Here is a 13,989-nt window from a genome sequence, read left to right on the forward strand (position 1 = left end):
GAAAAGGATATTTTTAAGACAATTTTATGTGGGCAAACGAGGAAGATAACTTAAATATTAGTAAATTTAGGTTTTGGTCATTCAACTTTAAAAAGTTATAAAATGATCATTGAACTATTCAAAAGTTTATATTTAACTCGACAGGTTAATTTTTTTAAAAGTTCGGCTAGCAAGCTCCAATTTATGATTCGATGATTGGTACGATAGATCAATATCCATAAATGAGAAGAAGAATATATCTTAGATTCAAGTCGATCTAACGACCAATATTAATGTCGAGGATTGAATAAGAAAGTTGTTTAGATTTTGATTCACAAATTGGTGATGTTCAAAGTTGTTTAATGAAGAGAAGTTGAAGAACAACTTTCGATTGATTGAGACAGTGCGAACAGAGAATACTGTATATAAACAATTTTAATATAGTCCAATAAGGTAATAACTTGAAAACCTTTTAAAGTTAAACTTATTAATAATTTAGAGACCTTGAAAGAAATATACCCATTTTATTTAAAAAAAAAAAAGACCGGATGAGGTGGATTCATTGGGAAGCATGTGAAGTGTCACGGCCGGCGCGTGAATTAAAATCTCAGCACGTGACAAAGGCAACAGCTTGGCTTTATATTCAGAGTGTTTGATTTATGATTGCCGAAATTAGTATCTTTTCTAATTTTTAATTTTTATTTAGATCAATTGATTTATTTTCTTTAATTAATTAAGACTTTCTTTTTGTTAGCGGAAAATAATAATTAGGGAACAACACACTTTTATTAATAACTAATTAAAGGTGAAATTTCCAGATACAATAATTAAAGGATTAATGTTGTTTCCATAGGGTCAGCCGATGATGCTCTTTGTTGGCTGCATCTTCATCTCTTTTAACTATCTATATATGTCCACTTCAAATCACTGTCCATATTGCTTTTTCTAAACCACGATATTAAATTTGTAGTAAATTCTTTTTAACTTAAAAAAGAAAAAAAAATCTGTAATAATTTCTTTTACAAATTTTATAATTTTAATTTTGAATTCAATTTTTAATCCTATCAAATTATTTAAGGTGTTTTTTTAATTCGGTGACATATTATTTACACTTTTAAAATATTTTTGCATATTGAAAAAGTATAATATTTATTTAATTCTACAAAATATTAAAATGTATATCTCGCATCATTGTATGTATATTTAAAATGGATGAATTTCAAATTTGCATATGATTTTTTATTTTATGTGCTATATTATACATGAAGTTTTATTTATTTTTTATAATTTTTAAATAATATTTTGATTTAATTCAATTTTATAAAACCACTAACACTATTGATGATATTGCAACCATTTCCATTCACATATTGCATACAAAAATAATTATACTTATCAATATAAAAATAAATTAACATGTTGAACCAAAATCAAAGTTTCATATGTATAATTGTACAAAATCAAAGTCCATGCGTAAAATTACACGTTGAGTAAAAATTCATGTATAGGTTTGATATTAATCCTAAATGATCACATCAAATTATTTCTTCTAATATTAATATAACAATAATATTTGTTTCCATTAATATCTGATGATTCGAATGTTTATATTTATACAAATATAAGTTATATAGAAAAAAAGAGATATATTTCAAAATTAAATATAAATTTTGATTTAGTGTAATAATATACGTGAAAATTTAATTGTGGTTCATATATATACATAAAAACTTTAATTTTAATTAAATTACATAAATTTTAAAAATAAATGCATCAAATTATTTATACATTAAATAAATATAATTATTTATGTATGCAATATGTAAACGTAAAATTATTTCATATTGAAAATTGTGTTAATGACTTATAAAAATTTATTTAAATTAAAAATTGATGCATAAAATCGTACAAAATTAAAATTCATATTTATATATAATGTTAGCTAAAATTTGCTTTTATATTTATGCTATGGATTTGACACAATATGAACCCAAAATAATTATTTGATTGACTGAATTAATTGCCAAAAAGTGAGGGAAGAGAGAGAGATTAGAGAAATTAAATAAGGGGTTCACTCCACATCATTCCACGCTAATCCAGCTAAGCAAACCATTTCCTTCATTATTTGCATTATTATATACTCAACCCCCATATATTATATTTGTTAATTTTATAATACTAAATTTTTCATAATTAAATTTGTTTTGCTTGAAACTACGAGAGTTAGGTGAGATGGTAGATATCTCTCTTACCTTAATTAATAATTGAGAGTTCGATCTTCATTTTGGATATGAAATAATTTTAAAATTCGTGATCAACACCCATCTTTTAATAAATTTGCAGACTACGAAAAATTAAAAACCGAACTCTTCCGATAAATACCTTAAAGCAAAAAATTCTTTTTCCTTTGTCAACTCCAAAACTATGAAGCAAAAGTATAATTAATTTTTCCATTGGCATCAACCACTATTTTCTTCCATTCACTTATTGATTCCTTTTCAATATTCTTTTAATTTAGTCTTTGCTTTTTCTTTGAAAAGATTTATTATTTTTCTCAAAGTCAAATCTATTAAATATTATTTTTAGTGTAATTTTTATAAATAAGTAATTACATTATAATGAAAAAAGGAGAATAATTTTACAAATCAAAATCAAAATCTTGAACTTGACGTCGATCAATTTAAAGTCCATAGAATTTTGTGGAATAATCACTTAAATATTTTTTAATATTATCATAATTTGGTATAATGATTGAATTTTTATTATTGATTTCGAATACTATTTTATCTTTGCTGTATTATTATTATTATTATTTTGTTAAAATTTGTTCAAGTTTATGTACTCATTCATATATTTGGAATCCAATTACTTATTTTTATTTAAAAATTAATTCATCTACTTTTGAATTAAAAAATTCAAATCTAAATATTAACATCGTTAATTTTTTAAAATTTTCTGGTGTCATATTTTAAAATAAAAGCGTCGTTTGCATTGCAATAGACCTAAATTTAACAGATGAATTTATATTTTTAAATCCGAAAATAAAAACACTGAATTCTAAAGATACAAATAGACATGAATTGTTAAAGATATTTTAACCTAATTTTTTTAAAGAATTAGATACAAAAATAATTTAGGGGTTGGCATATTGGTTTTTATTCTCGCAATGTCTAGGAATCAATTGAGAAAACAAAAGAGTGGCTAACTACATTTCGAGGGTTGGGATTAATAGATCTAAAATGGTGGGAAAAGGGTATAGAAAAAGTGATGATTCTTCAATGATTTTAATTGTTTATATGAAAAATAGGGTACTTGAATCTAGAATTCAATATATATATATATATATATATACACACACACTTGTTGTCCTCTTGCAATTTAAGTTGCTAATTTGACTTCTAAATCATAGGGCAGCTTCAATTTCCCATGAGAGATGCCTTAGACTACAATTAAAAACTAACTCAAGTCAGTCCTCTTCTTTGTCTGGAATGTAAGATTATAGTAGGGTATTCACGCTAGTTGTGTTGCTGTTAGGACTTTGCTTTTTTCTTGTAATTCACAAAGAAAATTACATTTTATTATATTATCATCCTTATAAAAACTTTTTAATAAATTTTAGTTTTAATTTTCATAATTTTATGAACTTTCTTTTGTTTTCTTATTATAATTTATATACTAATAAGTGAATATATGAGTTGAAATAAATTTATAAATAGTATAATTATATAATTCATTAAATTTGTTGGAAACTCAAAATAACAATTTTAAGCAATACAATAATTAATAATAAACATATGGGTAAAACAATGTTTTTAATTAGAATTGTATTTTATTTAAATTAAAAAAGGATGAAATTGATTAAAGATAATAAGAGAAGTGGGTAAAATAAATTAAAATTTAAGATTTCAGTAAGAATGTAAGATGATAGTATTAACATTATCCTTATATTCTGGAATATTGACAGGGTTAAAACTGTGTAACTATTATATGATTGCAATGTTTGAAATCTAACTAGGGCAATTATATTTCTGAAAGCTTACATTATTACCGAAAATATTAGATTCCACGAGCGAAATGCTCCTAACTCAAAGAGAAAGGCAGGTTTAACTACAGCTCAACATTTCTCTACCTTGTTTATTATTCTTCCCAGTTGTGTGCATGTGTTTTTGTTTGCTACACCTTTTGTTCCAATTTGCGGCTTAAGAGGATTTGAATCTTTTTTTGCAGCATCCATTCAGATTCTTACCATACATACATACAAGAAAAAAGGAGATAAAAGGAGAAAAAATGGGGTCAAAATACAAGTTGATTTCATTAATGGTTATATTAAAGAAAGGCATAAATTAAATACATAATTATTTGGTGGTCCAGCCTGTCCACCAGACCTTAAACAAAAAGGAGTTTTTTCAAATCGTATAAATCTCTTTGAATATTGCCCTAATATTCCTTGTAGGGAAATACCTAATCTTCATCATCTCATAAATCAGGTCTAATGGTGTGAACATGATCGATTCACCCAACCCTAACTCAAAGTTAATTAAGGGTAAAAAAAAGAAGAAAAAAGGGTTTATCATTTATCATCCAACAATGGGTAATGATGTTGCACCCATTCATCAAACACAACATCAATATATATATGTATATATCAAAGTTTTGAACACTTATTTTTGGGACCCCAAGTAAGCATATATTATGATGAATTAAATTAGTGGGGGTTGTGTGAAGATTCTCAATGGGGTTGCTTAAGAATGATTAATGTTGATATAGAGTTCTGATTTCGGTGCAAAGGGGAATATTTGAAAGACCTTAATGTCTTTATCTTTTTTACTGTCACAAAATCATCACTTTGCTGCAATTTGCCGAGGTATTTGAGAATGAGATGTAGTCAGCCATTGGTGTTTTTGATTGATTGCATTGCCCAATTTTTTTTAACTGCAGAAGAGAGCTGTTAAAAAGGTAGGGTAATTAGTATTGAAAAGGGCCCCAACCAGACTGACTTTGAATCTATTTTTTGTGTTCTTTCAACTTACCTAAAGTTGCTTTCAGATGAGGTTAAAAGCATCGGTAAAAGTGGGGTCTAAAGCTTAGATCAAGTTGAAACTTTTGTATGCATCTTAGCATCAAAAGGCCAATCAAATCATCCAAATTTTCTATCCAACATGCATGTGCAGGGTGTGTATCAGACGTTTTTTTCTCTGAAGAGGATATTGAATTTATAATAAATAGACCCTTGATTACCTATTGTCACGTCAAGCGCTCTATTGAAATGAACAAACTGTATTAATCTTACATTGAAAAGTAAAGGGTAATTTCAAATCGAAAAAGAAGTTCTTTTTGGAGATGTAAAGTGGGTGTGCAACACATACCCTCCACGACAATATGCCACACTAAACACTATAAGAATTAGGCCATAGATAGGGGTAACCCAGTTTAACTCTAATACTATTAACCTCAAGCTTAATCTCAATTTGAAATTCGAAGTTTGATATTCTATTTGAGTTTTATCAAGCATTTGTTTTTAAATTTTAGCTCAATTCGAGATATAATCGTGTTACTAAAGTTCGAGCTCGATTGACCTCATTTATCAATTTTTGTACTCGAGCTTGAGCTCGACTCGATAATTAAGCTTAGGGTTAATTATATATATTAGGGAAAATAATGTAATTTAATAATATGAAAATATGAAAAGCTCGATAAGACTCATAAGCTATTCGAATCAAGTATTACTAAACATAGAATTTAGCTCAATCTATAGCTCAAACTCGGCTCAATAATTACCAAAAATTAATAGTATACTTAATTTCGATCCAATCCTACGAGTTTTTTTAAATTTTTTATAAAATTGTGATTAATTAAAAAATTAACAAATGAAAAGTTTTGGCACCATTTCTTATTAGATTTGCTTAATGATTTATCTCGAAGTTATGTGCTAATGTATATGTAAACACATGTTGTGATTATAACACAAAAGGAGCAAAGATTCCTTTAATAAATTATTATATTAAGAAGATAGAAAATGTAAGAAATAACCTTACAGGTGAAAATGGACTAGTATAGAGGTAATAGAATGAGGTTAGTAGTGATAAAATTTAAGTTTTATAAATCTAATTAATATTAAATATGTATAGAGGGTAATTTCATAAATATCTTAGGGCGGGGTGAGCGGTTTTATTCTAAATCTGACCTGATCTAACCCGACTATTTCCAAAAATTAATCCGCCCCGCCTCAACCCCCCGACTTCAACAAAAAAAACTCGACGCTGTTGGGTTGGATCGGCTCAAAACTCATTGGATTCGGATTATTTTTCCATCTCTACGGCTAACCCATGTAAGGTATTAAAATAAGAAAAAAAAATCTTCTTTCAAGTCACTTGCAAAAGAACTCTAAAAAAATGAGATAAAACACACACAAAAAATCAAGATCCAATAGAAAATAAAGGCATTTAAAATGTTATCTGTTCGGGTAGTAATGCAACCAATTATTCCAAATAAGTTCCAAATCAATTAGCTTGGTCTCGTGTGAAGCCTAAATTATAGTAAAAAAATTATTGCAAGTGACTTGTAAGAGAGTACTTTTTTTCTTATTTTAACATCTCACATGTGTTTGCCAATGGGTTATAAAGGGATAAAAATAATTTAAAAAAAATATATTTTTAATTTTTGAGTGAGGATTGAATTGATAGATTTTGTAAATATTGAGGGCCAAATTTATTAATTTTCTAAAATTAGAACTAAAATGACAAATTTTGTAAACATTGAGGGCTAAATTTGTTCACTTTTTTATATTTAAGATCAAATTGATAAAATATGTAAACATTAAAGAGCTAATTTTATTACCAAACTAAAAAAAAACACGCATCAGCTCAAAGGGACAAAAATATTTAATTTCAAAACTTTTAGTGACTAAATAAAAAATTAATAGTTGAGTGATCAAAATAGAACGAAAAGCATAATTTAGTGACAATTTTATTATTTACCCATAAAGAATAATTTTCAGCATCTTCAGATCACTATTTAACAAAAAAAAAGTAATTGACTTGTTTCGAAATATATGATAATTAATTTACTTGTTTTTTATTAGAAGGCTTTCCTAATACTTTTAGCATGATTAAGTCCATTTTATGCTACATGTCTGACCCAAAATGAAACTGGGTCAAACATTTTGGATTGGGTCCAGTTTCAAACATTTTGGATTGGAATTAGAGCATTGCTTTTTTATCTAGGCTAGGCTGTGTTGGTCCTTAATTGCAGCAATGAAATCATCTGCAAATGAAATGCTTTTGAAGAAAAATGTAAAATAATTCAGCGAGGAGTAAATGTAAAAATGGGTAATTGATGAAAGAATGTGGTTTTCTTCCAGTCAATCAATGGGAGTTTACAGCGATCTCAAAGAATTGGAGTCATTGTATTGCCGAAAATTTGAATCGAACATCATAGTTCACTGTAAATGGCAAACTTGTATGCATACCTTGTGAGAAATTTGGCTGCAATATTTGAGATCTAACCTTATTTCAACTGCAATTTTTCTCATATACTTGTTAGTATTGGCCATGGATTTAGCCCAAACTCGACCTTGTCACTTCGTAAGCCAAGAAGCATGCTGCATTTGCGGGAATGCTTCGTGCCATGGCAGGGCCGAACCCTTTGTAAAGGCCTTTCAAACTCTCTGAAGCAAATATCCTCCTGAATGCATTTATGGAGCCGGTATATTTGGGGTTTTTGTAATCATCTACTTGGATCACACTCTTGATGACATCGGTTGGGTAGACAGTGAGCCAGAATGCAGCACCAGCCAAGCCTCCGGCCACGATGAAAGAGCCTCTTCCTAGTTTAGAAGTGTCTGGCCCACCTGCCATGTATTGCTTTAGTGCTTCGTAGACGCCAAATACGACAGCATTCCCGGGAACCTCACGAGCTAAGGTGGGAACCATTCCCTTGAACAGACCCCTTACGCCACCTTCTGACCTCAGAACATGCCTGGCTACATCCATTGGCCCTCCATACTTCACCGCCACACCAGCCGAGGCAGAATCCGCCAATACACTCTGCGCTTGCAATCTGCTTGCACCATAAGAACACTTTGTAAGATGCTATAACTATTATAAACCGATAGGTAAATAGAAAGCGAAAAGCCATGATACCGACCTGCATTTGATCAACTCAGTGGGGCAAGCTAAGAATGAAACAGCAACTCCAGCTCCAGCCCCACAAATCACCTGCTGGCCGACTGTAAGAGTGGCACCAGGTTCCGATCTCAACAGCGCTTCCATTTGCCCTCTCACCGTAAACAGAACAGCATTAAAGGCCGCCACAGTAGCAAGTGGTGCCCCCATACCTTTATACAAACCCCTTGGGCCTTCAGCAGCTAAAGTTTGTTTGACAGCATCCATAGCACCAGCATACTTAGGTGGTTGCCCCGGGAGTGGAGCAGGCTGACTTTGAAGCTTAACCTTGATGGTATCAAAAGGGTGTCCGACTATCAACTGTGCCACTCCTCCAATCGTTCCAGATGTTAGGTCCTTAGCTACATCTCCCATCTGCACAGGAGTAAAACAATTTATTCACCAAAGTGCCATTAAGTGGAACACAATAACCTTAAGATAGTTTGCAAACACAAGAATCAAAGGCAATAATTTTCGATAAAACCGTTTCTCGTTATCAATTCATTTTTAGAGTTGAATGCTTAGTTATGTTAGGGACATCATCTGCAACTAAAATAAACTTATCTTAGGGACCAACACGCATGCTTTTGAAACATAAAAGATAACATGTTTTGTCATATATGGATATAATATTCAATCACCAACCATGCTTTCCACTAATCTCCATATTGGTTTTCTGTACTTAAGAACAAGTACAACATAAAAGGGACAGATCCACTAACATATCTAAGGTGGAAAGCAACTACAGCCAATCACTTACTTGTAAACCTTTCCACTGTAATTGTGACCAGTCACTTATAGAACAATACATGTTTTGGTTCTCATTGGCAGATATAAACACAAAGCAGAACTGGTATTATTTATAGATGAAATTTAAATGAAATGAAAGACAAAAGGCAAATGAATAAATTAGCAGAACTGGTATTATTTATAGATGAAATTTAAATGAAATGAAAGACAAAAGGCAAATGAATAAATTAGCTGCTGAAAAACAGATTAAGGTAGCAAACTAGCACATATAATCAAATCTCAATTCTTAAAAAATTTAAAGTGAGCCCTTTAAATTTGTTGCACACACACACACACACATTTGAGTTTAGATTTGACAAAGGTTGTAATCATCCTTAAACAGGACAACCTTTTGAAGCAAGATCTTAGGGACTCTGCTAAAATCCCAAAGTTTTAATCCTTTTGCAATAGACGGTTACTCAAAACGGGAACTTGAAAAAAAATGAAAATTTTGACAGTTTAGAGTTCAGACAAAATATATACATGAAATATTAGAACATGATCTCAGAAAAACTAAAATGGATGTTATATTCGACGAGAACTAGGAATCTTACCTCGGAAAACGTTGATGAAATGACTAAAGTCACAACCCAAGACTGATCAAATCTGATTTAAAAGGAAAAAAAAGCATCAATAAGATTCAAAAGATGTTTCTGCAAAAGTTCAACTTATGAACCAAAAAAAGAAGAGAGCAAAATCTTAACAGAAAGCGGCAGAGCAGCCTACAAAAAGCCGCCTACAATTTTGAAGGGTGTTTTAGGGGGTGGGCGAGAGATTGATGAGAGCATATAGAGATCAAAGAAGCACGTGCAATGAATCTTTGGGTCGGAACTAAAGCCTTAGACAGTAAAATAGTAAAAATGGAAGGTTTGGTTTACAAAATGTTATATTTTCTAATATTTTAATCTTTAATTCAGAATATTACAAAATTTTAATATCGCTAAGATTTTATAATTTATTACCATATTTTTCTTATATAATATAACAATCTTAATGCAATGTTCTTAATATTTATTCATTTTTAAATTTCATGAAGGGTTTTTTTTTTTTTACATTTTAATAAAATAACTAAATAAATAATATAATGTTTGAATAATTTTATTATAAAAAATAATATAACATTCCGTAAATCAAAGAAAGTGGCCATTCGATTCATCAGTTCTACACGAAAACCAATTTCATCTTTTTTGTGATTTTAACCATTTTGAGTTGGAATTGTCTAACGTTAGCCCATGCCGTGTATTGATGGAACTTGGACCAATTTGTATAAATTATAAAGCAGGGAGTTGTATTAGTTGCAATTTCCTTTTGATACTTTTCACGGTTTATATTTGAAGTTTATGATTCACCTTTCTAACAATGTTATTTTTAAAATTTATGATACAAATAATCAGGACGAAACTAGGGAGAACTGGCAAGGACCCCAATCTTCTAAAATAGAATTTTTTATTTAAACCTTTTAAAATTTTAAATTAGTAAAAGTAAAATTACACTTTGACTCCTCTTAAAAATATAAAAATTTGATTTAATCTTTTAAAATATATAAAGATATAAACTATTAAAATGATAAAATTATATTTTTATTATCGTAAAAATTATAATTTAATTCGACCTTTAAAAATAATTTTAATTTCATCCCTACATATAACATTGCAAAGTAGTATAAATAAATAAAATATATATATAACATTGCAAATTTCATTATATTATTATTGCACAAACTTTTCCTTTATCGATTTAATCAAATTCAAGTGGTAGTTATCATTCACATATTGAATCCTTGTAAAATAATCTAAAGGTTTTCATTCAAAGCATACTTACCTAATCCTTCTAATTAAGTACTTGTCGTCCCACCATATTTCGTAACATGTGTAAAAATACTATACAGGTCATTATAATAGAAGTTAAATTGTATTTTGTCTTGTTTATTTAAAAGATGGATAAATTTATCACTATTAAAAATTTATCTTTGTATATCAGCATAATATACGCTAACACATTACATATTATTGTTGAATTATTCTGCGAAACATGTTAATTTTTAATGGTACAAATAGTTGAAATTTATAATAGAAATAATTAAATTGCTGTTTGATGAAGAATATTTGGTAATGTTGGAAGTCACCGGCAAAGCGGATGCAGCTTTCAACAGCATGTGATGCCTTTGAAGGGAGGCCATGCTGTGGCAGCCTATAAAAGGAGCCCGGCAAAAGAGGACTTCGCTACCAAAAATAGCTACAACCAGCAGTCGCAAAGAGATTCGGGTTCCAACGAGCTCCATTCAACGGAGATCCATGGTGAAGGCGGCGCCAAGAAGACAGAGAGTGGGGGCAACCGGATGAGAAACGAGGGACACAAGGCCAAGAGTCGCGAGCGGGAAGAGAACCTCTACAAGATGACCGACAAAAGACTGAGATTGTTAATGAGAGGGAAAAAAGGATGGACATTATTCTGCGAAAAGAAAACGAAATGGGAAAAGGTAGAGTACAAGAAGGCCGAAAGATAACCGACATGAGGACGGGCACGGCGAAAAAAGAGAGATGCTGCTGATCATTTAATTATCGAATACTTTTTCTTTTATTTTATATAAAAATATTATTTTCATTTTGATTATATGCGGAGATTTTTTGAAATTTCGTTATGAAACCACTAGCAAGTAAATATCAAATATATAATACATCAGCCAAATGAAGCTTAAATCCAAATTGTATATGGAAGTGGGACAAAGAAAAAAATATTAAAAGTTTAAATAAAACATAAAATAGCAAAAACAAACTTAGAAACCCCAAGAAAATCATTTTAGTTTGTGTAAATAGAAAACTTACCAAATTAACCCAAATAGGTTACCAATTAAGTATTTTAATTTTTTATTAACTTGATTAATGGTTTTTGGATTTGATTAATATCTGAATTCATCATTCGAGCATCAAAATAAAAAATTATCATAAGAATTTATATGTATCAATTAGAGGTGCTCATGAGCCAGGCAGGTCGGCCCCAGAAAAATTTCGGCCCGGGCCTGGCTCGGCCTGAAATTTTGTCCAGGCCCGGCCCGGAAAAAAATTATAAGCCTGAGCCTGTCCCGGCCCAGCCCATTTTTTTAATAAACACAAAAAATTTATTTAAAAAAAGTATTTTAAAAATATTTTAAAATTAAAAAATTAAAAAATATATATTTATTATATATTCGGGCCAGGCCGGGGCAGGGCCAAAAAAGTGGTGCCCGAGGCCCGAAATGGGCCTTATTTTTTGCCCAAACCTATATTTCGGGCCTATTTTTTTTACCCGAACCCTCCCATATTTCGGGTGAGCCGTTGGCCCGGCCCATGAGCACCTCTAGTATCAATAGTAAATTTATCATTTTTTATCTAAAAACCCAAAAATTTGACAAAAGAGGGCTAAAAACCCAAATCAAATTAAAATTATTGAAAAAACAACCCCTTCAATATCCGTCTTTTAACAAGTGAATGATGCCATGAAAAAGTTGTTCAAGAAAATACAAGTTTTTCCTCATTCGATAGACTTTCTTTGGCCATATAATCCGCAACAAAATTTATCGAGGGACGTAGCTCAATTCACATCTCCATTCAACCTAACAAGTCAACAAACTAAAATATATTAGCAAAATAAAAATTATTTATAAAAAACTAAAAATTAAACCATAAATCTATATATATATATATATATATATATATATACATGTGAGTTTTCTTCAAAAAATCTATATAAACTCATAATAGTGCACAAAAATCGTTCATATTGATATCAATATGTATTAATTCTTTGGTGAATTGGAGAATCTGAAATCAAGTTAGAAAGACGGTGAAATTCACTACATACATACATACAGCATCAAAGGGATTCATCATTTAAGCATAAACTAGTGATTGAAAACAATGTACCTTAAAGCTAACTCTTTTGCACTCTTAATCATCTTCAACATAGAAATCGATAATGTCCCTGAAATTATTAAGCTGAAGCAATGAACAACAACAATCATTGTTCATCCAGTTCCACCAAATTCACCCTTTTCTTCTCTCCTTTTGCATCCATTATTACTTCGCTACCGTATTCTTCCTTCACTACATCGATCAAAACCCGGAATGGACTCTCCTCTAACATGAAAGGGTCGATCAGGAACTCGTTCTTCTCTTTCCCTACCACCACTGTCACTTTCTGGTCCAACTCGTCACGTCTGTCCTCTGGTAGACGCCGGTAACCTAGCTGTGATGCGGTGCCGCACTTTCGCAATAAGGAGATAGGCAACACTAAGCAATCCATGAAATAACAAGTCAGAATTTTGAAGATGGAAGTGTAGGAAAATTATGGAAATGAGAGATGGAGAGATGGAAAAATGGAAGGCATATTTATAAGCAAAGCAAAGGAAAAGGTAGATAAATCTATTTTATTTGTGTTTTTTAAGGTATTAATAATGTTTGGTTGGGAAATTAAGGTAATGGAATGGTCAATTATTAATTAATTAAATGTGGTAGTTCATCATCCATCATATAGCCAGGCAAAATAAGGTTCATGGCTTAATTTGTTAGATAATCTTGGTATAAAAACACAAATGACAGAAATTATTAAGATTGAAAACTAAAAATTACATCATATCCGATTCAGCTTTGCATCATTACGTGATATTTAATAAACACAATATTGAATCTTGCAAATGAAAATTATATTGAGATAAGCATGAAACATGTGTTAGCAGCCGGCCAAGTATATTTTGGTGGAATAAGATTGTGTTTCAGACGCCGTTTCCATGTTGTGTTTTGCATGTGGCGATTGAATGGGGGGATACTCCATTGATTTTATGACTCTGCAAGTTACAGTCTCGACATGCAAGCAAGCACTCTCTTGTTTAGTGGACCATAATAAGGTACTTGGAACCTCCACCTAATTTGTAATAGATTGTGCCGGCGTTTGTTTGGCTGCCTGTTCTAATTTTTAGCAGATTGCAAGCTTGTAAAGGATAGAAACTAGCACCCAAGGTGAGGTTTTAAACCTTGTTCTAGCAAGTTTAGCAATCCAATTCGCTACTCTATTACCTTATATG

At 30.5% G+C, this 13,989-nt stretch overlaps 1 protein-coding gene across 2 annotated transcripts; it reads right to left on the reverse strand.

Moving 5' to 3' along the window:
* Positions 1-7,272: 7,272 nt before the first annotated feature.
* Positions 7,273-9,770, reverse strand: LOC105801993 (mitochondrial carnitine/acylcarnitine carrier-like protein). 2 transcript variants are annotated; one of them, XM_052623214.1, is made up of 4 exons: positions 9,635-9,770; positions 9,485-9,536; positions 8,125-8,516; positions 7,273-8,037 (listed from the first exon to the last, which is right to left on the reverse strand). In XM_052623214.1, the coding sequence occupies exons 3-4, from the start codon at positions 8,514-8,516 to the stop codon at positions 7,536-7,538; spliced, it is 894 nt and encodes a 297-aa protein (XP_052479174.1). In that variant the 5' UTR covers positions 9,485-9,536; positions 9,635-9,770; the 3' UTR covers positions 7,273-7,535. The 2 variants fall into 2 exon arrangements, with proteins under 2 accessions (XP_052479174.1, XP_052479175.1); XM_052623215.1 differs by having other exon boundaries at positions 9,485-9,714.
* Positions 9,771-13,989: the final 4,219 nt, after the last annotated feature.

This window comes from Gossypium raimondii, chromosome 11 (genome assembly GCF_025698545.1).
Source record: "Gossypium raimondii isolate GPD5lz chromosome 11, ASM2569854v1, whole genome shotgun sequence".
Taxonomy (NCBI): domain Eukaryota; kingdom Viridiplantae; phylum Streptophyta; class Magnoliopsida; order Malvales; family Malvaceae; genus Gossypium; species Gossypium raimondii.

Excerpts from the sequence above, each read along its gene's own strand:
- LOC105801993 (XM_052623214.1), bottom strand. The coding sequence starts at position 8,516 with ATGGGAGATGTAGCTAAGGACCTAACATCTGGAACGATTGGAGGAGTG. Across the intron at positions 8,038-8,124 it reads ACTGAGTTGATCAAATGCAG|ATTGCAAGCGCAGAGTGTAT; the intron begins GTCGGTATCATG and ends TGGTGCAAGCAG.